General features: G+C 43.2%; 1 protein-coding gene across 1 annotated transcript in view; it reads left to right on the top strand.

Moving 5' to 3' along the window:
- Nucleotides 1-424: 424 nt before the first annotated feature.
- MYOM2 (myomesin 2) overlaps nucleotides 425-24,272 on the top strand; it is a 98,301-nt gene continuing 74,453 nt past the window's right edge. The window contains exons 1-7 of the mRNA XM_077811571.1: nucleotides 425-531; nucleotides 1,742-1,864; nucleotides 5,063-5,201; nucleotides 5,397-5,554; nucleotides 8,031-8,123; nucleotides 22,303-22,391; nucleotides 24,126-24,176. Coding sequence (XP_077667697.1) covers nucleotides 425-531; nucleotides 1,742-1,864; nucleotides 5,063-5,201; nucleotides 5,397-5,554; nucleotides 8,031-8,123; nucleotides 22,303-22,391; nucleotides 24,126-24,176 — 760 coding nt within the window. The remainder of the gene's footprint in view (nucleotides 532-1,741; nucleotides 1,865-5,062; nucleotides 5,202-5,396; nucleotides 5,555-8,030; nucleotides 8,124-22,302; nucleotides 22,392-24,125; nucleotides 24,177-24,272) is intronic.

The following is a 24,272-nucleotide window of genomic DNA, read 5'->3' on the forward strand; positions in this document are numbered from 1 at the left end:
ACTTATTGCAGTGTCTTCACTGCGGTGTGTCGATGGGAGAGCATCTCCCATCAATTTCCCTTGTGCTTCTCACTGAGGTGGAGTACCAGAGTCGATGCTAGAGTGACCAGCGGTCGATTTATCGCATCTATACTAGACACGATAAATTGACCCCCGCTGGATGGATCGCTGCCCGTAGATCTGACTGGTAGTGTAGACATGCCTTTAGTTAGTGAGATCACAGCCTGAGGTGGCTATATTAATCAGATATGACTTTGTCATTCATAAAATGGAATTGCTCAGGCCATAGTAAAATCACAAATACTTCAGCAAATAACAGTATTGTAAGGTTCTCAGGAAAGCATCATAATGGGTTGAAAGCCTTGGCTAAATATGACTGCCACTACTTATTTTGTAGGAGTTGGGGCCTGGAGGAAATTGCAGCATGTCATCGAAGAGAGCTCCATTTTACCAGAGAAGGCATAAACACTTTGATCAGTCCTACCGCAACATTCAGACAAGATACTTGCTCCAAGAATATGCAGCAAGAAAGTAAGTATCACACATTTCCCATCAGTGTAGAGGAGCTTTTGTTGCAGAGGAATCCATTTCAAAATGTAGAATTTTGTAAAAGAAAAAAAAGTGACTTTGTTCTGAATTTCAGACGTATGGAGAGCAATGGTTCTCAACCTTTTTCATACTGTGAATCCTCTGTCCCATGATCTCCCTGCTATCTAGCTGGGACCCTCTTCTATTTAGCAATATGGAATGGTCATGGCTCCCTGATAGCTGTTCATTACTTCCAGGTTGGAAACTCCTTCCGGAAAGCAAAGTAATGACTCGTAAAAACTCTCTTTGATTTTAGGGATGACCATTGCTATAGCATATATCTAAGCATGGGTGCTGTGTTTTTGTTTTTAAAATTCTTCCTGCCAAATCTGTTCCTTGAAGATGTTCTCTGCCTTGAAGGGGGCCTCATGCATTATGGGCTATTCCAGGTTGTGGTCCTTGGGATTCTTATTTCCCCTTTTATACCAAGTTACAATTTCTCCCATGTTCAAAATGCCTTTTCTTACCCATGGGTTCAAGGAACCATATGCCTCAAGTTCTGTTGCCAGGGCTACCTGAGATCACCTTTCTCCCAGGGTGTTACTGCAGCACTTCAGATCATCTGAGATGCTTGAGTTGATTGGCTCCACCTGCTATAAATGGAAGGGGGGCTACTGTAAGAATGTTCACTGTGAGGGGTACATGCTCGTGGAATACATTTGATTCCCTGGTAATTAAGGCCATTTGGTGGCCTTCAGAACATGCCACAAGACTAGCATGAAGGGTTAGAAAAGTGGGGTTGGGAGTTGTTTAGAGGTGGGAAGATACTGTAGGAGGCCTATGCTCTCTGTTGGATGTTTCATAGGAGGGCTTATTGGCCCTGATATTTTACTGAAATTGTTTTTATAAAATTGTGCAATATGGTCAGAGTTTGGGATGGGCACAGTGAATAAAGACACTGTATTAAATTACATAAAAGGGCTGACAGCCTCCACTGAGATGATAACACTACTAGGCATTAGATACTAAGGATGCATGGGAGTGAATGTAACCCAACTTCAGTGTGTGAGACCCCATGTGTAGCTTAAAGTGTAAGTTTCTCACACAACACCGCACAGTTCCATTCAGCTGCTTGAATATAATTTCTTTGAACTTTGTAATTCCATGCTTTATCCGTATAGCCATTTTACAGTAATTTCTTTTTGTTTGGAAGGGTCGCTTCTAGACAGGCAGCTTCTTTTAAGTCCTCTGCCAGTACAGAAAGAACTACATGTAGGCTCTGTGCCAGGAGGTTGCACACCTCAGCCGAAGAAGAGTCACAAGAATACAGGAAAAGGTAAACTTGCATTGGCACCTTTAAATCACTTTGTTGGGTCAAATGCCATGGAACAGACACTTTTTTTTGTCAGTATACTCTAAGGGAAAATTCCTGGCATTGTTGAAGTCAAGGTCAAAATTTCCACTGTCCTCAGTGGAACCAGGAATTCACCATGAAAGTTTATTGTAAGACACAGCACTAAATTTGCAGTTCAGTAATAAGGCAGTCACACGTTTTCATGACTGTTGACAAAAAGCTACCCAGGAACCTCTGAAAGATAGCAAGGTGGCAAAGTAGGTTCACTGACAGAGCTGTCAACAAGGTGGGAGCCTTCTATGACACTAGGTTCTTCATTAATGTCTCATGGCTAGAATACCAAAGGGCTGTGTGTCTCTTACATTTTATATTTCTTAGACCTTCAGTCCAGGGTTCTACTCCAAGTTGGCTGTGAAAACAGACTTAAAACAAGAAGAAATTGAAATCTACACTGAATCTGGCACTTTAAAAATAAGAGAAAATATACTGTGCCCTTACTGAATACTAAGATTACGTGTTGAGGACAGCTTAATTGTATTAGAGTCATCTCCCTAACACCCTATTTATCAAGAGGATAACTTGCCTCAGTTACAGCATTGATATGAAGTCCTATAATAAATGTGCTGACAACTATATTCCATTTCATCAATTTGAGTGGCTGTATATGCCCTGACGTACTCCACAGTAAATACACCAAAGACTCAGCCAATGTCTGTTATGAAGGCTATAGATAGTGGAATGCATTCTTCTTTTTCCTTTGAAGATAATGTGAAGGATTACAAGCTATCCCTTTGATGCCAGTTTTGCCATCATCAAGAGAGATGTGCCCTGGAAGCAGGGTGCAGTTTAGAAAAAAATCTTAATCTGTTTTGAATTTTTAACCTATTTCATTATTTAAAGAGATACAGCACATGCTGAACAATACAAGGCAGAATAATCCTGGAGCTCACATTATGAAGAAATTATACAAAGAAATAGCTTTAACAACCACACAAATAAGGGCTGGATTCAATATTCATTGAAGTAAATGGGAGTCATAGAGCTGAAGGTCAGAAGGGACCACTGGATCATCTCGTATGACCTTCTTTGTATCACAGACCACAAACACCACCCAGCACCCACACGCTAAGAACAACTGAAATGAGACCAAAGTATTACAACCCACAGGAGATTAGACTTTTACGTGCCACAGGCAGAGAATAGGAGGGACATAGGTACACCAGTGCTCAAGGTCCCTGCATTGGCAGGGAAATGACTAAGTGAGATATACTCAGATAATCCCAGGAAGTGACACACTCCCCAAACTACAGAGGAAGGTAAAAAACTTCTAAGTTCACTGCCAGTCTGACCTCACATAGGGTGATGAGCATGTGAGCTAGAACCAGCCAGCCAAGCACCTGAGAGAGATATTGCTTGAGGCTGCCTCAGATCTCTGGCTCTCTCCCAACAATGTTCCATCTCCTGCCATGGCCATTCTTGATGGTTCAAGGGAAGGAGGTGTGTGTGTGTTTGTGAAACGCTCCTAGAATACATTGGATCCCTGCTGGTGGCTGGCTGAAACCCTGAAGCATGAGCTTTAGGAACATAAGACATAAACCAGAAGTGAGCCCTAGGGCTGTTGAGGAGTTTTTTCATGGGTGGTGGATTGGGTCCTAAGTTCTTATTTTCTGTCGTGAAAGTCATGGAAGGGGCACATTATGTCATACGCTTTGTGAAGTTCACCTTGTTGGAATTTCCCTTGAATCAGCCCATTGGCAAGGCAAGCACGTGTGGATTGCTTCCTGGACCATAACCATCAACAAAGAGGAAGGGGCTCCTCTTCCTAAACATGTTGATGATCTAAGATAATGAGGAGTCTTGGGAAACCTACTGAGAACCAGTGCCTCCACATTGCTCACCACCACTCCCCATTATTCTCCATGGAGGCCTGGCTGCTTCAGGAGCCTTACTCTCTACTGGTGGTTTCTCCCAACACCCTTTTCTGAGATCAGCATTATCAAGGGGGAGGTGGGGGGGAAGGAGAAGAGAGGGGTGCAGAATGACAAGCCTTCTCCTGACCTGGGGTGCCAACACCCCGGTTCCACAGTAGGGACATTCTTACAGCTATTCCTGACAGGTTATGCTAGGTTTGCCCCTCCTGCTCACACTCCTTCAGAGGAGAATATGGTTCAGAACACTTGTATCTTAGGCGTGAAGTGGGAATGTGAACATGGCCCTCCTCCCTGTGTCTGAAGGACTGCCGGGCGGGGGGTAGTTCATGCTACACCTTTTTACAAAGGTGCATAAGGGCCACTGTTGAGCACATTACTCCTCATGACCTGGCGGCATTATGCTCACTCTTGGTTTATACGGGCAAAATGTCTCCAGCCACTGGTGTACCTCCCTAATTCACTAATCCAGCCTGAGCTATTATGGTTTTAAAGGGTCTCTTGGCCTAGATGCTGGTACACATTCCCTGCATGGTGTGTGGACTCATTCTGCATGAGGTCCTTACACAGCAGCAGATGATAGGGCAGAGGATCTGTGCAGGGAGCCTGCAGAAACCGCTTCTGCCACGGGGGTGAGGCAGCCTCTACTGTGTGCTTCACTGCCTGAGGGGAGGATACTGCTGCTTTTTCCCCCCTTGGTATTTGAACAGGGTAGTGGCCCAGGATTTGATCTCCAGTTCTTAGAGTTACATGTTGGTGGTTTTTGTCTTCTACAAAATATGGGGTATAGATAATGATACAAATAAGAACAAACAGAAACTGAGAGAGGGGAAACCAATAATACACAAACCACAAAAGGGTAGAGAAAGGAAGGAAAGAGCCTGGATAGTCTTAGGAAATTTGGTATTTGATTTCTGTAGATTTTGTTCTTATAACTTAACTCTATTTGCAGAATCCCTGGGCCACCTCCTCAGCTGGGGTAAATCGGCAGAGTTCCCCTGACTTCAGTTAATTCCCACTGAAGATCTGGCCTCATATGCTCACAGGGAAGAGAAAGCAAACAGAAGGCTCATTCATTTGCAGTTTTTAAGATGTTTGTTTTGAGATCGGGAAATGGTTCACATGATCGAATCTGTATCTGTGTAATGCTGCTAATAGGACTTCCAAGCCCTCATCTGCCTGCTGTGTATCAGTGACAATAGTAAAACCTTGACGCTGGGCTAATCCTAAATAGTTTTCTCTTACCATACAGGACTCATGAGCAAAAGTCTGATATAAGTGAAGAGAAGAGGATCCGGTTTGCTGCCAATTTGGCTGATGTGGAAGAAGAGCTTCGTTCAGCCAGGCTCCTTGCAAGAGAACAGCTGGATAGAGTTACCATACAAAGGATGGTACTGTACCAGAACAATTTAATTTCCTTTCCAAGCAGAACTGTAAACTCAACTGCAGTTTAGAACTGTGCTTCACAGAGCCCAACAGCGGGTTTCATCTGTTAATATTTGAATATAGCTTTCAGACTAAATCTCTGACACTGGTGCTACATGATGCCCCTTCTCTCTGCTTTTTATTTCTATCCTGTGCAATAGGTAGAAGAACAAATGGCCTTGGAAAGATACACCATTGAAGAAAGTATAAGTCGAGCTCCTGAAATTTTGGTACGACTGAGGTCTCATACTGTTTGGGAAAAAATGTCTGTGAGGCTTTACTTCACTGTACAAGGATTTCCTACCCCTGTTGTACAATGGTAAGAGTTTGGCCTTTCCAGTCCTCTAAAACTGGTGTTAAGCTTGTTTTCCATTTGGTAGCTCTGACAGAACTATTCAGTGTCATGTACATAATGGTCATATTAAAAACCCTTCATAATTCTCATAGATATGTGGATAGTAGCTGTGGATACTGCAGTTAAAGGACAAACTTTTTGTAGTGTATCAAGTAAATATATATTTCAGAATGCTAACTGCAAAAATGGTCATTAATTTAATTGATAATAACCTAGCAAGTGGTAAAATACACTGAGTTTTGCTAAATGTTTTATAACAAGACAATAATATCTAGTATCAGGGGGTAGCTGTGTTAGTCTGTATCCACAAAAACAACAAGGAGTCCGGTGGCACCTTAAAGACTAACAGATTTATTTGAGCGTAAGCTTTCGTGGGTAAAAACCACACTTCTTCAGATGCATGGAGTGAAAATTACAGATGCAGACATAAATATACTGACACATGAAGAGAAGGGAGTTACCTCACAAGTGGAGAACCAGTGCTGACAGGGCCAATTCGATCAGGGTGGATGTAGTCCACTCCCAATAACAGATGAGGAGGTGTCAATTCCAGGAGAGGCAAAACTGCTTTTGTAATGAGCCAGCCACTCCCAGTCCCTATTCAAGCCCAAATTAATGGTGTTAAATTTGCAAATGAATATATGAAAATATCTAGTCGTTAAACATTGGACATTGAGAGAGAATGCCTATGCTTGATGAGATGGGAGTGCATTCTTCTGTCAGTTACATGGTGCAACCTCACTAATGGGATTAAAACGATACAACTGGCAGGAGAATTTGGCCTTTGAAATTTATCATCAAAAGTGTTCTAGCTGGGGTAAGTTATCAGGGGTCTTGTCAAGAATCAGAAACCACAATAAGAGGCAAATTTCCACAAAAATCTGAGAATCGTGTTATTCTTAGGCTACAATTCAAAACAGATTTTTAGACCTTTTTGTCAACAGAAGGAAGTTGGGATCTCTTTCTCTGTCTCTAGAAATCCTTATTGAAAGGAAGAGTCAGGTTAACTGGTGGATTTAAAATGATAAAGACGATATCCTGGATGACATAGCCATTTTCAGCACTTGAAAGAAACTCAGGCACATATTTTAAAAATTGGAAATGTAGCTGATAAAATATTTATTCCCCTATGTCTAACATCCCCTACCACTGACTGAGCTAGAAATATGGAGTCTGATTCTCAGCTCCCCTTAAGTTTCTTTTGCACCACTCCAACAGTGCAAAGGGTACTCAAAGTAATTTCAGTCAGCAGCTGAGGATTCCCCTAGAACAGATGAATCATGAGCAGGTCTAGGCTTGGAATAGCCAGATATATGTCAACCCCTCCTGGCACTCCTTCACCAGCATCGTGTGTGTGTGTGTGTGCCATGGTGGGCTGAAAGCATGCCAGAGTGGGAAGGGCAAAATTAGAGCATCATGCTCTCAGGTGGTCCTGGCCAGTACAGCAGCCCTTAGGGGACCATTATCTAGCAGTGCAAGTTGTTCTAACTCATGCAAGGGATCAGTTTGACTGCGCGGACTGAGGAGGGGCACATAAGTGGCATGAAGCCACCTCTGTCCTCTTTGCTAGGTACCCAAAATTGCTACTCTGTGGATCTGAGAGCAGAGTGTACTAATTGGGCCCGATTCTGACCTCATTCACAGTAGTGTAAATCAGAAGTCACTCTGATGAAGATATCAGACTGTTGTGAGAACAAAATTAGGACCATAGTTTTTCTGCACTCAGCCCACCCTGTAACCCTTGCCCGCCCCATCACCTCCCTTCCATACTGTGCAAGGCATTTTTTTTTATTTGCATGTGGCAGTAATGACCACACACCCTGTCTGGGGCTTTCACTACTTCTGAGTTATGTGGCCAACCTTCGCTCACGTGAATAAAAAATAACATTATGGTACCTAACCTCATATATTATCTATGCATACACAGAGAGATAGCTGTAAGATTTCTAGACTGGGCTAGACTGAACTGTAAGGTTCAGGCCTGAGAAAGGGGTGGCAAATTCTGTCCTAGGGGAAGCCCGGGGGAGAATTGTCTCAGTCACAATTCTGTCCCTGCTGCTCACCCTTTTTATGTGAAGTGACTTATAGAGCTAATGAGGGTGCAGCTTACTTCTGTTTATGCCAGTTAGCTCTGACGGCTAGTGGGCTGGGGAGTTCAACACACTTTCTATCCCCTCCCCTCCCCTCCCCTCCCCTCCCCATCTCTATCCCCTCCCCACTCACCTGCTCAGGGTGGGTGTGTAGCTTCACATGCACACCCCTGCCCAAACGATAACTACTTCCTTTCATTCCATTGCATGACCATGTATGGGCAGGTCATGGTCAGGCTCTCTGTATCTGTTCATGTATACAGAGAGAGCTCAGTTATTAATACATGACATCCTGATGGAATAATCTATAACTTTTACTGTGGTTTATTTATTTTTTTCTTGATTGTTAGGTATAAAAATGAGGAATTGATTTCGCCTGCAAGTGAACCGGGAAAGTACAGCATTGAAAGCAAATATGGAGTGCATATGCTGGAGATACACAGGTATATTATTCTGATGAATAACAGAATGTTATTTAGATTATTTAGATTATGACTTTTAACTGAAATAATTTCCTGCAAATACATCTGAAAATTTCTATAATGTATTACAAAAGAGTCACAAAATACAGCACACTTAACTTCTGCTTAGCTGTTACTTTGGTTTAGGTGGCAAGATACTTCCCAAGTAGTCTGGATATGGGGTCAGTGTAATGAAAAGCTAGGGATTTCTATCATAGCACCCAAACTGTCAGCAAGAAAAAAACAAATCTAGAGGTAAGTGAACAGAAAAAAAAAGGATCAATTTAAAAAAACCCTCATTATAATATTTTAATCTCATCATTCTGGCAGCTAGAGTGGCACAGTTTGTTCTTCTTTAATAGTCTATTCCATCATGGCAGCAACTCTTTGTTCAGAGCTTGAAGCTTAGAAAAGTTTAGCTAGTCATGGCTAGAAAATTCAACGGACGGTATTTGGCTCTGTTAGCAGGTTGTCATGTTTTGCTTACCTTATATATTTATTTTTCTGTGGTTGGGAATGGGAGAGTCCAATGGTTTCTTTAAAAGGTTTTAAGTTCTGAAAATCTATATTTATCTATTTTAAACCATTATGTCTTGAAGACAATTTAAAAGTCATGGCATGAAAGAAAAACAAATGTCGTAACAGGTGTCAGCACTCAAAACCAACCCACACTAAACCTCAGCTAGGACACAGGGTTGCAATACTGTATTTCACATATAATATATGACTTGGTACAAGTTTAAAAAAAACCAAAAGCAACAACAGTGTGGATGGAACAATGGTGTCAAGACAGAAAAATAAGGGTCTAAATATTTTCATCTGTCCTTACTAATTTACCAAAAATCTGACCGCAGGCTACATTCAAACAGTTCAAATATTTGTGTGTGATATTTGGCTGGCCACATATTCACTCACTCATCCTGTCTCCAGCTGTCAGCCATAGCCCTGAGCTAGGCCAGCCAGAAGTAGAGGAACAGTAGTGCACCATTCCTTCTGCTTGAAGCAGGAAGCCCTGTCCCCAAATCTTTGGCTTCTGTGGAAAGGGATAGCTAATCCCTAACCTCCTTCCTTTGGCTCCAGTGGATAGTGGAGAAATTTATTCCTGTCTAGGAGACTTCCACAATAGCCACTGGGCTCTGCCCCACTTATCTTTATTCTTTACTCCCCTTCTTGGATGAGGGAGGAAACTATTAGCCTCCTCCCACATCTTCAGAATTCAGTTTGCTGGCCACTTCCCGCACCCTTTAAGGGCTCAGATCATGGCTGACCCATACCATCTGTCCTGGCCCTTTGGGTGTCAGGAAAGGCTGGTGAGAGACAGCCTGTCCAGAAGTGAGAATGGAAAAACTCTTCCATTGCTATTTGGGAGAGTGAGAGTGGTTGCTAGTGGGTGATGTTTGGGTGACTGAGTCCCAGTGGGTGGCACCTCGGGTGAGTGTGATGGTACCTGGGTGCCTTTGTTGGTGCCAGCAGGTGGCTGTGTGCATGAATGTGGGTATGGTTGCCTGTGAGTAGCATGGGGGCGAGTGGAGTAGTTTTGTGAGTGTCTTTTGTTGTGCCAGTGGATGGATGTCCAGGGGAATATGGGTGGATGTGTTGACGCCTGGCTGGGAGGGTGCTTGTTGCTGATCCCCTCCCCAAATATTTCCCCCCTCTCCTCCCTACCAGGCACCCACACTCGCCTAGATAGCCACCCACTCCCCCATAGGCATCCATACCTACTCACACTCACCCAGACACACCAACAGAGTCATTGACTGGCACCCACAAAGGCTCCCACACCCTCTGGCATTCCCCCTTGCCTAGCCACCACCCACTGGAACCTATGCCCATCCATACTCACCCAGACACACCCACACTTATCCAAACAGCTAACCCCTGGCACCCATACACTCACTTCATCTTTCCTATTCTCTGCCAATACATTCTTTTCCAAGTGAAGCTTCCCAACTTCTTCCTGAATTATTCACCTTTTCCTTGTTTAACAGTTGTTTGCCAAAACGATCCTGTCTAATTGGGGCAGCTTCATGACTGATTCTAACTCCGAGGCATACATTGTCTTGAACTAATATTTCTAAACTCCACTAAGCCACTTTATTACCGCTTTCTTTCATGTGAAACTGGTTTGTGGACTGTATGAAAATGATAGAAATATGACATGCACAAAGCCCTTCTTGAATAGTGAGATGATTGTCATAAAATTGCGGCTGAGGTACGGACATGCCATGGAAAATTGTGGAAAAGTAATAATGGACCTTGTTATATGTGGTAATAAAAGTCCATTATTACTTTTCTGCTATTTTCTGCTGTTGGCCACCCGAGGCTCAGAGTGGGGGCTCCCGCTGTCAAAATTCAGTGGAAGTCTAATATTGCAGAATACGCAGTTTCTGCAATATCGCAAGTTAAGTAGGGCCTTAGACATGCAAGAAATAAAAGCCCACTTTGATATTACTAGCTATATCTTTTTAATACAAAAAAAATCCTGCCTATTTCTTGTATTTGGAAGGAGAAAAAAAAGATGTGGTGTAGTCCTTAAAATGGATGATCCAACTATCTGAAATGTGCTTATATTATTTTTTGGATATAGAACAGCTAAGATCATTTACCTAGCCACTTCTGTACTCTTCTCAGATGTCCATACCAAAGTCCTGAGCTACATGTCATCTGAGCTGTGGACAGTTTTAAAATGGCTTTGGAATTTCTTGGCTGTCTTCTTAGCACTTCTCCGAAGCTTATTTAGTGAACTTTTACTTATGATGCAAGTGTGACATTTATTCCTATGAATATACTGGGTGTTTCTTGTCCCCAAATAGAAAAATTCTTGAGATGCCAAAAACAGAGCATCACCTCATTTTAAAATTGTAACTGGAAACTTTCATCTGCCCATTTATCTCAGAGGACTCACAACCTGTACAGTAACCCAGATCACCTTCATAGCTCCGTCTCAGATTTTTAAGACATCCTTTGGTCAATTTACCATATCTTCTGGATTCACATGACACAACCCTTTTCATATACTGTTGATTTCTGGCTGCTTGGAGGGGTCTTATGCTAGCCTTTCACCATTGGGGACCTGAGTTCAAGCTCTGTCTTGAGTAGTAACGACAAATGGTGTTGATGTTTGCATTGTAATTCTGACTTGTGCACTTCCCCAAATCCCATTTCACAATTCTCAGAAACATAGGAATTGCCATACTGCATCAGGCCACTGGTCCCTCTAGTCCAGTATCCTGTCTCTGACAGCGGGCAATAGCAGATGTTTCAGAAGAAGGTGCAATAAACTGGGAAGAGAGGTAGATACGCTGGAGGGTAGGGATAGGATACAGAGGGACCTAGACAAATTAGAGGATTGGGCCAAAAGAAATCTGATGAGGTTCAACAAGGACAAGTGTGGAGTCCTGCACTTAGGACGGAAGAACCCCATGCACCGCTACAGACTAGGGACCGAATGGTTCGGCAGCAGTTCTGCAGAAAAGGACCTAGGGGTTACAGTGGACGAGAAGCTGGATATGAGTCAACAGTGTGCCCTTGTTGTCAAGAAGGCCAATGGCATTTTGGGATGTATACATAGGGGCATTGCTAGCAGATCGAGGGATGTGATCGTTCCCCTCTATTTAACATTGATGAGGACTCATCTGGAGTACTGTGTCCAGTTTTGGGCCTCACACTACAAGAAGGATGTGGAAAAATTGGAAAATGTCCAGGGGAGGGCAACAAAACTGATTAGGGGTCTGGAACACATGAGTTATGAGGAGAGGCTGAGGGAACTGGGATTGTTTAGTCTGCGGAAGAGAAGAATGAGGGGGGATTTGATAGCTGCTTTCAACTACCTGAAAGGGGGTTCCAAAGAGGATGGATCTAGACTGTTCTCAGTGGGAGCTGATGACAGAACAAGGAGTAATGGTCTCAAGTTGCAGTGGGGGAGGTTTAGGTTGGATATTAGGAAAAACTTTTTCACTAGGAGGGTGGTGAAACACTGGAATGTGTTACCTAGGGAGGTGGTGGAATCTCCTTCCTTAGATATTTTTAAGGTCAGGCTTGACAAAGCCCTGGCTGGGATGATTTAGTTGGGGATTGGTCCTGCTTTGAGCAGGGGGTTGGACTAGATGACCTCCTGAGGTCCCTTCGATCCCTGATATTCTATGATTCTATGAAATGGTTTAGGGGACAGCTATGGAATAGCCTACCTTTAGGGGAAATTTCTTCTTTACCCAAACCAATTAGAAACTGCAGTATGCCTTGGAGCATACAGGTTTATATCCCTTCTATTTCTGTAACCGATCTAATGTAAGTGTGGATGTTCTCAATTACCAGTATAAATGTCCTATTCTTGTGTTCATCTGATTAAGCTTCAGTGATATCACATAGCAATGTGTTCCCATGGTCATTGTAAAGTATTTTCTTTTCACTCTTTAAACTTCTGCTTTTTTCTTTCATTGAATGTCCCCTTGTTCTTGCAATAGAAGAAATAGGATCATTTCCCTATACTAGTCACTAATTTTATGTCTTTATTCCCCCCTAGATGGGCTTCCTTATTTAAGACAGAAGGCCAATCTTTTCAATATTTCTTCGTATGGAAGCCTTTCCTGGCCTCTGATGATTCTTTTCTCCTGGCTCTAAACAGGCTCTGTTTCTGTTCTATTCATTTGAGCTAGGATGAACACAGTATTCCAGATGCAGGTGTACCACTGATTTATATAATGGCAGACTATATTTTCTGTATTATTTCTATCCCATTCCTTATACATTCTTTTTTACTGCTGTTGCATCTTTACTTCTATTGATCAGTGGTTTTTGTTATTGTCCACAGTAACATCTAGTCTCTCCTCTGACTGTTTACAGTTAATTTAGACACCGCAATGTTTGTGACTAGGTCAAAAGATTTCTTCCAGCATGGATGCTTTTGTCAAGACTACAAAAAGAAAAGGAATACTAGTGGCACCTAAGAGACTAACCAATTTATTTGAGCATAAGCTTTCGTGAGGTACAGCTCACTTCATCGGATGCATTCAGTGGAAAATACAGTGAGGAGATTTATATACACACAGAACATGAAAAAATGGGTGTTATCATACACACTGTAAGGAGAGTGATCACTTAAGATGAGCTATTACCAGCAGGAGAGTGGGGGTGTGGGGGGAGAAAAATTTTTGTAGTGATAATCAAGGTGGGCCATTTCCAGCAGTTAACAGGAACGTCCGAGGAGCAGTGGGGGGTGGGGGAAATAAACATGGGGAAATAGTTTTACTTTGTGTAATGACACATCCACTCCCAGTCTCTATTCAAGTCTAAGTTAATTGTATCCAGTTTGCAAATTAATTCCAATTCAGCAGTCTCTCGTTGGAGTCTGTTTTTGAAGTCTTTTTGTTCTAATATTGCGACCTGTAGGTCTGAAATCGAGTGACCAGAGAGATTGAAGTGTTCTCCGACTGGTTTATGAATGTTATAATTCTTGACATCTGATTTGTGTCCATTTATTCTTTTACGTAGAGACTGTCCAGTTTGACCAATGTACATGGCAGAGGGGCATTGCTGGCACATGATGGCATAGATCACATTGGTAGATGTGCAGGTGAACGAGCCTCTGATAGTGTGGCTGATGTGATTAGGCCCTATGATGGTGTCCCCTGAATAGATATGTGGACACAGTTGGCAACGGGCTTTGTTGCAAGGATAGGTTCCTGGGTTAGTGGTTCTGTTGTGTGGTGTGTGGTTGCTGGTGAGTATTTGCTTCAGGTTGGGGGGCTGTCTGTAGGCAACGACTGGCCTGTCTCCCAAGATTTGTGAGAGTGATGGGTTGTCCTTCAGGATAGGCTGTAGATCCTTGATGATGCCTTGGAGAGGTTTTAGTTGGGGGCTGAAGGTGGTGGCTAGTGGCGTTCTGTTATTATCTTTGTTGGGCCTGTCCTGTAGTAGGTGACTTCTGGGTACTCTTCTGGCTCGGTCAATCTGTTTCTTCATTTCAGCAGGTGGGTATTGTAGTTGTAAGAATGCTTGATAGAGATCTTGTAGGTGTTTGTCTCTGTCTGAGGGGTTGGAGCAAATGCGGTTGTATTGTAGAGCTTGACTGTAGACGATGGATCGTGTGGTGTGGTCTGGGTGAAAGCTGGAGGCATGTAGGTAGGAATAGCGGTCAGTAGGTTTCCGGTATAGGGTGGTGTTTATGTGACCATCACTTATTAGCACCGTAGTGTCCAGGAAGTGGGTCTCTTGTGTGGACTGGTCCAGGCTGAGGTTGATGTGGGGATGGAAATTGTTGAAATCATGGTGGAATTCCTCAAGGGCTTCTTTTCCATGGGTCCAGATGATGAAGATGTCATCAATGTAGCGCAAGTAGAGTAGGGGCATTAGGGGACGAGAGCTGAGGAAGCGTTGTTCTAAGTCAGCCATAAAAATGTTGGCATACTGTGGTGCCATGTGGGTACCCATAGCAGTGCCGCTGATTTGAAGGTATACATTGTCCTCAAATGTGCAATAGTTATGGGTGAGGATAAAGTCACAAAGTTCAGCCACCAGGTTTGCCGTGACATTATCGGGGATACTGTTCCTGACGGCTTGTAGTCCATCTTTGTGTGGAATGTTGGTGTAGAGGGCTTCTACATCCATAGTGGCTTCCATTGGTCAAACTACGTAAAAGAATAAATGGACACAAATCAGATGTCAAGAATTATAACATTCATAAACCAGTAGGAGAACACTTCAGTCTCTCTGGTCACTCGATTTCAGACCTACAGGTCGCAATATTAGAACAAAAAGACTTCAAAAACAGGCTCCAACGAGAGATTGCTGAATTGGAATGGAATTAATTTGCAAACTGGATACAATTAACTTAGGCTTGAATAGAGACTGGGAGTGGATGTGTCATTACACAAAGTAAAACTATTTCCCTATGTTTATTTCCCCCACCCCTCACTGCTCCTCGGACGTTCCTGTTAACTGCTGGAAATGGCCCATCCTAGGAGTTCCCATCCTAGCACATACAAGCTGAGCTGCAAGAGCTAAGAAATATGGAGTGAGGTAAAAGACAAAATGACTGACCAAGGACCATGTGTTGTGGCTACTCCTGCAGTGAAAGAAGGACAGAAGGACTATGAAACTTCATGAGTTCAATTTGGTAGCGTTTCTGACAAAAATCTTCCTTCATGAGGGAGGCAGTTAGTGGAGGAGGCTATAGAGGGGACTGCAAACACCATAGGGGCTGTTATGCACTCCAGCCACACCCCTTCTCACACCCTCCCCCAGCACAGCACTGACATGCCTCCTAAACTGGGAGCATGGATAAAGCTGTTCTACTAGCACAGCAAAACTGAAACACTGTGCACCCCAGCTATGGCCCCTCCGACCCTCAGCCACCCCTGCCATGCCACCTATACTAGGAAGCAGGTGTCAAAATCTTATGCTGGGTCTGCGCTGACTGGAGAACCATCCGTTTCCCCAGCTCCATACTAGAGGAAGAACTGATTAAAATAAAGCGTGTGTGTGTGTGTGCGTGTGTGTGGGGGAGTCAGGAAAAATTTTTTGGGCCCTCCCATCTCCATTGTCCACATTTTGAAAGTTAGCAAAACTTTGACCATCTCTACCAGAGGGTATCCCCTGGGGATCATCTACAGCCTTTTATGCCCAGGCAATGGAAAAGGTCCTCAGCATAGGAGAGACTCAGGACAACTGAATTCATACCGAAAGTGGGTGTCTTTAACCAAATGCGTGGTTACTACAGTCTCCATTCTGTTTTTGACATGGGTTGAAATGAATGCCAATTCAGGCAAAAATGTTATTTCACTCTGCACTCCTGTGGCACAATCTATGCTAGCCAGACGGATGAACATGTGCATTTTAAATGTACGTATCTGCCAGTGTAAAGGTCCCAGTGCAAATATTAACACTCAAGAACATGATAAAGATTCAGGGCAGTTTTACCTTCACACAAACTATCATTATCTTGGGACAGACCTAATTCTGCATTCCCATCTCATGCTATTGAAGATAAACTGTATGCATTTCATCTGACCTTTTCAAAGTTTAGGAAACACATTCTTGACCAGAATATTAGGATAACTGATGAAGAAACCACTCCCCAGCCTCTGTAGACACCAAGAATCCACCATAATTTTTATACAAGATCCCATATACCTTGGACTATCACTTAGGAAATTTAGTTTTGTTCAGATGTCCAACCAGAATAGATGCATTCAATAAAATTGATAGTTTGCTCACTGATATTGAATCTTAGGGCCTTATTCAAAGGCGAATCATTAGGAGCTGGTGTAATCTGCACCTTTTTCTGGCCTCCCTCAAAGTACAAGTTAAACCAACATGATATGTAACTTACACCCACTGACCACGTTACACATTACCTTGATTTTGGCCCACTGAATCTAAAGACATTCAAAGGTCTCTCTGCACTGCATTCAGCTGTGTGATTGCAGCTGGAATAAGCATATCTGCCTTAGCTTTAATCTACTAGCCCGGCTGAAAATAGCAGTGAAGACGTGGCAGTATAGGCTTTGGCACAGGCTAGGGAATGGGTGTATGTATTCAATATCATGGGCAGGCATGTACAGTCCATGCTGAAGTCCATGCCACTGTGTCTTCACTTCTATAGTTTTAGCCATGCTAACCAGATTAAAGCTAGCACGGTTATACCTAGCTGAGTTGCAATCACATCTTCACTTGCAGTGTAGACGTATCCTAAACTGGTGTAACGCATATGAGGCAGAACTAGATTAGAGAGACATAGCCGGAAATGGTCAATTGTCAAATTTCAAAGTAGTAGTCTCTAGCAAATGTGTAGACCTTATCTTCAAGTTACAAATTGCACAGAAGCCGGATTGTGTCACAAACCACTCATATTTATATTAATATAAATATGTCTTTTGCATGTTTACATACAACTGAAGAAACCTGTATGTACATATAAGCTCAAATAGCTTCCCTCCTCTGGGGGTATGTCTACACTTTGAACTGGAAGTGTAAATTCTGGCTCAAGGAGACTTACCCACTGTAGCTCTGAGCGATCATACTAAAAATAGAGCGTAGCTTTGGCAGGGCGAGCAGTAGGTGGGGCTAGTCACCTGAGGTACATCCCTACTGTCTTGGACAGGATCGTACTCGGGGTGGCTAGCCCCTTCCACCGCTTGTGTAGCTGTGGCTACACTGTAATTGTTGTGGGCTAGCTCAATCACAGCTCACATGGGTATGTATCCTTGAGCCGAGAGTTGCACCCCCAGCTATAAGTGTAGATTTATTCTAATCTAATGGAAATTTGTCAGCTTGAAATCTAACCAGTTTAAAAAATTGAATGATTCGTAGAGCTAGTGAATAACCAGCTTTTTGGATCAGTGGCTGAACTGCTGAATAGGAAAAAACCAAACCAAACCAAAAAGCAGTTTAGATCTATCTAAAATAAGCCCTGTTCAATTTTTCAGGCATAATGAAAAAGTTGAAAATTTTTGTTTTGGGGTCAAGCAAAACATTTTCTTTGACCCTAAATGTTTATTTGCCAAGGTTGTTTACCTTTATAAAGTGTATTTTAAAATAAAATTGAGTGAAATTCCAAAATAAATCGTCTTTACAAACAAGAAGTTGAAATGACTTGTGTCAGAAATCCTAAATGAACCAGTTTGACATTTCTTAATTTTTTTGTGTTTGACTGACACAGTTTGCCAAAATTGACTTGAATTTGAGAGTTGTTTTGGTGGAACCAATGGAAAAAATGATTTTTACAATTTTTTTTGCCCAGCTCTAATCATTAGTAGTAAAAATACTTCACCCACCCAAATTCCCTACCAATACTACTGATTTTAAATCACATTATGCTATTTTTATAAATGTTTTTTCTGTCCTTTTGTTGTGTGAAAGACTTTCACAAACAGGAGAAACTACTATGGGCCAAATTCTTATCACTTATAACAGAATAAGCCAATCAACTGGGGGTTGCACATGTGTAACCGAGAGCAGAATTTGAGACAGTACGTTTATATATTCGTTTGACAAATTAATTGAACATCTCACTGTGCTTTCTTATTTCATGGAAACAATCCTGCATTTCTTGCATTCTGATTTGAGTCAAACAAAGGTTTGAGTGGCAAAGGAAGACAGGATGGGGCCCTACATCAGTTTAAAAAAGACATTTCTACAGTTTCCTGATTACTTGCATGCCATATGGTGGTAACTAAATAAATCATGGTTCTGAATACTGTGTAATTTTGATAACTAGCAATGTTTATTAACTGGTTACCAGTAATCAAATACATCCCACTAATACAGCGGTTCTCAAACTGTGGGTTGGGACCCCAAAGTGGGTTGGGACCCCATTTTCATGGCGTTGCCAGGGCCGGTTTAGAGTTGCTGGGACCCGGGGTCAAAGCCCAAACCCCACTGCCTAGGGCCGAAGCTCGAGGGCTTCAGCCCTGGGTGGTGGGGCTCAGGTTACAGGCTTCAGCTTTGCCCCCATGCCTGCTTGGTGCAGCAGGACTCGGGCTTTGCCCCCCCTCCCCCCGACCCAGGACAACGGGGCTCGGTGAGCTCAGGCTTCAGTCCCCCCTCCTGGGGTTGTGTAGTAATTTTTGTTGTCAGAAGGGAGTCTCCGTGCAGTGAAATTTGAGAACCTCTGCACTAATAGGTATGAAAGCAAATGCTGAGTAAAGATGACGAATCCACTATTTTTAAAGTGGTATTTGGTTAAAAGTTATCCTTTTGATATATTATTATTTGATCCTCCCGTTATCAGTACTAAGTCAAGTAAAAATGTTTAAATAATAATGAAAGCAAAGAAATCTAAGATTAAAGCTCTCAGTTCATTCTTTGCTTGTTTCATTATACCAAGGCATTGTGGCGGTGGGTTGTGAAAAGAGTGTGAATCCTATATCCCATGTATGTTTCAATGCTTAGGCATTATTGGGTGGGTTAAGAAGAGAGTGGAAAACTTACTGCAGGTTTTCCTTGCTTTTGACATTTTGCATCACACTGTTAATGTTATTTTATACTGATAATTTTATATTATATTTTTTCCTGTGTTTCTTATAAAGTCTAAATACAGAAATATCATATTAACAAGCTAAGAATTAATGTCCAAAGTTTCGTGAGACCAGATACCATAGCAAAGGATCAGTTAAACTTTAGATATATTTGTGAACAATTATTGGTTTATATTTTGAGCGTGTATTAAAAAAGCATCTATTGTGAGTTAAAATTTGCTTAATTTGTTTTCCCAGCATACAATATTTCACCGTAACCCTACAGTGCTGTCATGTTTTTAGGGCACTATCCTGGGCTTTTGTGGTAACACAAGCCAGTCTCGGGGTTGTTGTTGTGTCTTTGATAATTAATTGTAAAATATACTCTGTATTATTCCACTTTGTTTTGTAAAATGCATGGCTGAAGGGGGTGCTGTGAGCCCTGTACATTTATAGTGATGTAATTCCATTGCTCGACCCATCATCTGGTCATGTTTACTCTCACGAAAAGGCAAATTTTCTGAAAATAAGCGGGATGGGTTGTTCCACTTTGTGGCATGTCACAGTCCAGAGTATATGACAAGGCTCAAAAGCAAGTGTGTGACATGCCTGCTATGTGAGCAACACCCATGCTGTATGCCACAAAATCTGCAATCCTTTTGGGTATTTTGCATCAAACTTTTTTCAGTTTGTTCTGTTCTTTCACACTTGGTGTCCATCATCTTGTAGCCATATTTTTATCCATTTCATCTGAGAGTTTCCAGGATGATGCCAAATTATTCTTCTGAGATGAAAGTGAATGCAGGCATGTGCACGGTTGCTTCTTAAAAGTCATGGTCTCCAATAAATGGAGAGAGCTTCTCTTAAATTGCACAAAGTCCTCAGATCATGAACCTACTCACGTGTCATGTATATTTACATAAAATTTATTTTTACGCAACCAAAATACAAAGAGCTATTCTCTTTTCCCGTACCACAACTTTACATCAGTGTAACTCCAGGGGAGTTACTCCTGTTTGAACTCGGTGTAAAAAGAATCAGGCCCATTGTCCTTGGATGTGGAAGTTTGCACTGGAATCTTAACACGAACAGATATGCAAACATGTTGCCAGTTCCACACCAAAGAAGGCTCTGAAGAGTGAGTTATTCCACCATTGGACCCTCTGCTGCTGCACTAAGGATCCTTTAAAAAATAAAGTTGGTTGGTCCTTAATCAACTTCTTTTCTTAAATAAAAAAATATCAGGTCAAACCCATTTGTCTATAGCAATATTAGGCCAGATTCCCTGGACTGCTCTGTTACCTATGTGTTGTCTGAGTGGTACAAAGGGAAAAGAAACTGCTTGCAATTTCCTGCAATGTGATATATGCCATCATGTGCCAGAAATGCCCCTCTGCCATGTACATTGGTCAAACCGGACAGTCTCTATGCAAAAGAATAAATGGACACAAATCTGACATCAGGAATCATAACATTCAAAAACCAGTCGGACAACACTTCAGTCTCACTTGTCACTCAATAACAGACCTAAAAGTGGCAATTCTTCAACAGAGCTTGGAGTGGTGGTCATGGAACCCCTATCCCTAGGACAATGCATCTCATGCCTTCTGGTTGATGAGGTTTCTTTCTGATACCTTCCCACAGAGGGCTCTTCCAAATCCTTCTCCATAGTAGTACCTGTGGAGAGAGCCTCAAAACAGTTTCGCCCCTCTATCTGTATTGGGGGTACATAGGTTCTCCTCTTTCTTCTGGAGGTCACCTGCTGCCAATACTCTTCCCCGTTCTGTACTGCACACTCTGATTCTTTGGCATGTTTTGCTTCCAGAACCAAACACTGACTTCTATCCAGAAAATCTTCATTTTCTCTGATGTAACGGAGGGTTGATACCTGGTTCTCTAGTCCTCTAACCTTCTCTTCCAATATACAGACCAGCTTGCACTTTGTACATACGAAGTCGCTTCTGTCCTCTGGGAGAAAGACAAACATGGCACATTCTGTGCAGGTCACAACAGCTGATCGCTCACTATCCATGTCTTCCTTCTAAGAGGCTCCTCAGGTGTTGTATGTACTATTCACAGGAGCCTGAAAGGCAGAAACACTCTGCGAACTCCCCCCAGGCAAACTCCCTCTGTTTGCCTGACCTCGGTTTGCTGCTTATTCGTTCACAACTGACTGCCTTTTTATAAGGCTGCTGGCTTGAAGCAGGTGGTCTGGCTCAAAGCCTTTCCTCCAATCAACCACTCAAGGCCCACCTGGAACAAAGCACTCCCAATTCACACTTTTCAATCAAACACCCACACGGTAAAACAGTCACACTATTAGAACAAACAAGCACATGATCAAACAGTCACACTATCTGAACAAACAAGCACGGGGTCAAACAAATGTTCTGCAGAAAAAAACAAGCACACAGTCAAACAGTCACACTGTTCAAACAAACAAGCACAAGGTCAAACAAATGCGGAAAAGGACCTGGGGATTACAGTGAACAAGAAGCTGGATATGAGTCACCAGTGTGCCCTTGTTGCCAAGAAGGTCCATGGCATATTGGGCTGTATTAGTAGAAGCATTGCCAGTAGATCAAGGGAAGTGATTATTCCCCTCTATTCGGCACTGGTGAGGCCACACCTGGAGTATTGCATCCAGTTTTGGTCCCTCCACTACAGAAGGGATGTGGACAAATTGGAGAGAGTCCAGCAGAGGGCAACAAAAATGATTAGGGGACTGGAACACATGACTTACGAGGAGAGGCTGAGGGAACTGGGGTTATTTAGTCTGCAGAAGAGAAGCGTGAGGGGGGATTTGATAGCAGCCTTCAATTACCTGAGGGGGGGTTCCAAAGAGGATGGAGCTCGGCCGTTCTCAGTGGTGGCAGATGACAGAACAAGAAGCAATGGTCTCAAATTGCAGTAGGGGAGGTGTAGGTTGGATATTAGGAAACACCATTTCACTAGGAAGGTGGTGAAGCACTGGAATGGGTTACCTAAGGAGGTGGTGGAATCTCCATCCTTAAAGGTTTTTAAGGGCCAGCTTGACAAATCCCCAGCTGAGATGATTTAGTTGGTGTTGGTCCTGCTTTGAGCAGGGGGTTGGACTAGATGACCTCCTGAGGTCTCTTCCAACCCTAGTATTCTTTGATTCTATGATCTTTACTTATGAATTTTGTTTATATTAACAGTACTTTATTTTCCTCTTTTCCCCACAGAGCTAATTTTGATGATACTGCTACCTATACAGCAGTTGCAACAAATATCCATGGGCAGGTGTCAACCAATGCTGCTGTGGTTGTGAGGAGTAAGTCCTATATAGCAATTAAACCTGGAATAAATATAATAAAAAAATCAGTCCTCATCCTCAAAGGAAACCTGTATAGCACCCTCAAAAGATGAGCCTGGGGACAAACATTCTTAACTCTGCTAGACACTAAAAACCACGGACTTAATAGAGACACTGTTTTTATGGCTTGCTACAACATTTTGTAGCACACACTACTGCCTGCCAACCCTTGATTGTCCACGTTATGCGTGAAACCCTTATGCTCATGTAAGCGGGGGAATAGTCCCGCTATTGTGGGGAACTTTCCTGGCTTCTGCACTACCCCGGTGAAGTGGACTAGTGAAAGGATCTGAGTCCTCACTCCCACTTCTTTTACCCAGTGGCCTCCCTGCTCTTGAGGACTCCCCTTCCACTCTCCTGTCTGGCAGAGGCCTCGTAATCCCAACAAGGCTGGGCCCAGGATTCCTGGGGGGCTCGACCCCCAACCCTGCTGTGGTCACCTAGGACAGGAGCTAGGGTGTCCCCACTCTGGGGTACTCTCTCTGCACTGGGCACTTCTCTGACCCACTGACCATTATATACAAGTTAAAGCAAATGCAAGTTATTTAATCAACAATTAATTTTAAAAAGAATAAGGAAAAATGGGAAAGGTTAAAGGAAACACATCAACCCGCTCTGTGGCAGGGAACATCACAAACAGTGTCTCTGGAACGTCAGGGCAGTTCACAGTCTGTTCCTTGTAAGTCCTAGGCCTTCTTCTCCGGCCCTGGCTGTGCTGCAGGGATGCTGTGGGTTGGACGCTTGCTCTGGTGGTGGCCACACGCTCTAAGGCTCTAAGTGGTAGGACCCTTCTTCCCAGTGTTGCCCCCACCCTGTTGGGGTTACGATCCAAGCCTGGCCTGCAGAGCCTCTTGGCTGAGGCGTCTCCCTGTGCTGGGCCCACTGCCCAGGGTCCCCCTCGCTCTCCTCAGCTGCTCACCGCACCCAGCTCCGGACTGCTCCAGCCCCAGTTGCACCACTCTGTCTCAGCACTGCTGCTGCTCTGCCTCCAGCTCCCTGGGCTGCTTCTCTGGCCCCTCTGCCTCTGGTTGCTGCAGCTCTGCTCCCAGGACAGGTCTGCTCTGCAGACTGCTTCTGTGACTCTGCTCCCAGCACTGACCTGCTTCGTGGGCTGCTTTTCTGGTCCCTCTGAATCTGGCACAGCTCTGCTCCCCAGCTTAGCTTGGGCCCCTGCTTTCTCCTTAGCTCGGCGCCACTCCGTCTGACCCAGGCAAATCCAGCTCACACGGAGAACGGGACCTCCTTTGCCTCCTGACCCTCTGATTAGCCCGCCCGCCCTGTCATTCAGGCTGACCTGAGAACATTGGCCTCTCCCCATTGTTCCTGGGGACCATCCGTCTCAGGGTCCTGGTTTCCCATAGACCCTTCCCCTTTTAGTACTGGGAGCTAGCCAACCAAAACACCGCCACTGAATGTTAGTAAGAGGTCAACAGTCCCCTTACACTCAGTAATCTGTTCTACCTTGTATTGAGTTCAGACACTCTGGTTATTTTCTCCAGAACTGAAGAAAAGTGCTGTCTGAATCTTGAAAGCTTGTGCCTTCCACTGACAGAAATTGGTCTAATAAAAGATATTACCTAACCTACCTTGTCTCTTTCATATGCTGGTACCAGCATGGCTACAATACTGCTACAAATAAGAAATAAATATCACACTTGTTTGGGTTGGATCTTAACTGTCCTTGTTTTACAGGGTTCAGAGGGGATGAAGAGCCATACCCTGCTGGGATATTACCCATCAATTGTAAGTATGTTTTCCTGTTTGTGAGAAAATGTAGACACGTTATGCAATCTTATCATTGTCAGGAGCCCGAGGAATATTTTTTCAGCTCAGAATAAT

This window comes from Eretmochelys imbricata, chromosome 3 (assembly GCF_965152235.1).
Source record: "Eretmochelys imbricata isolate rEreImb1 chromosome 3, rEreImb1.hap1, whole genome shotgun sequence".
Taxonomy (NCBI): domain Eukaryota; kingdom Metazoa; phylum Chordata; order Testudines; family Cheloniidae; genus Eretmochelys; species Eretmochelys imbricata.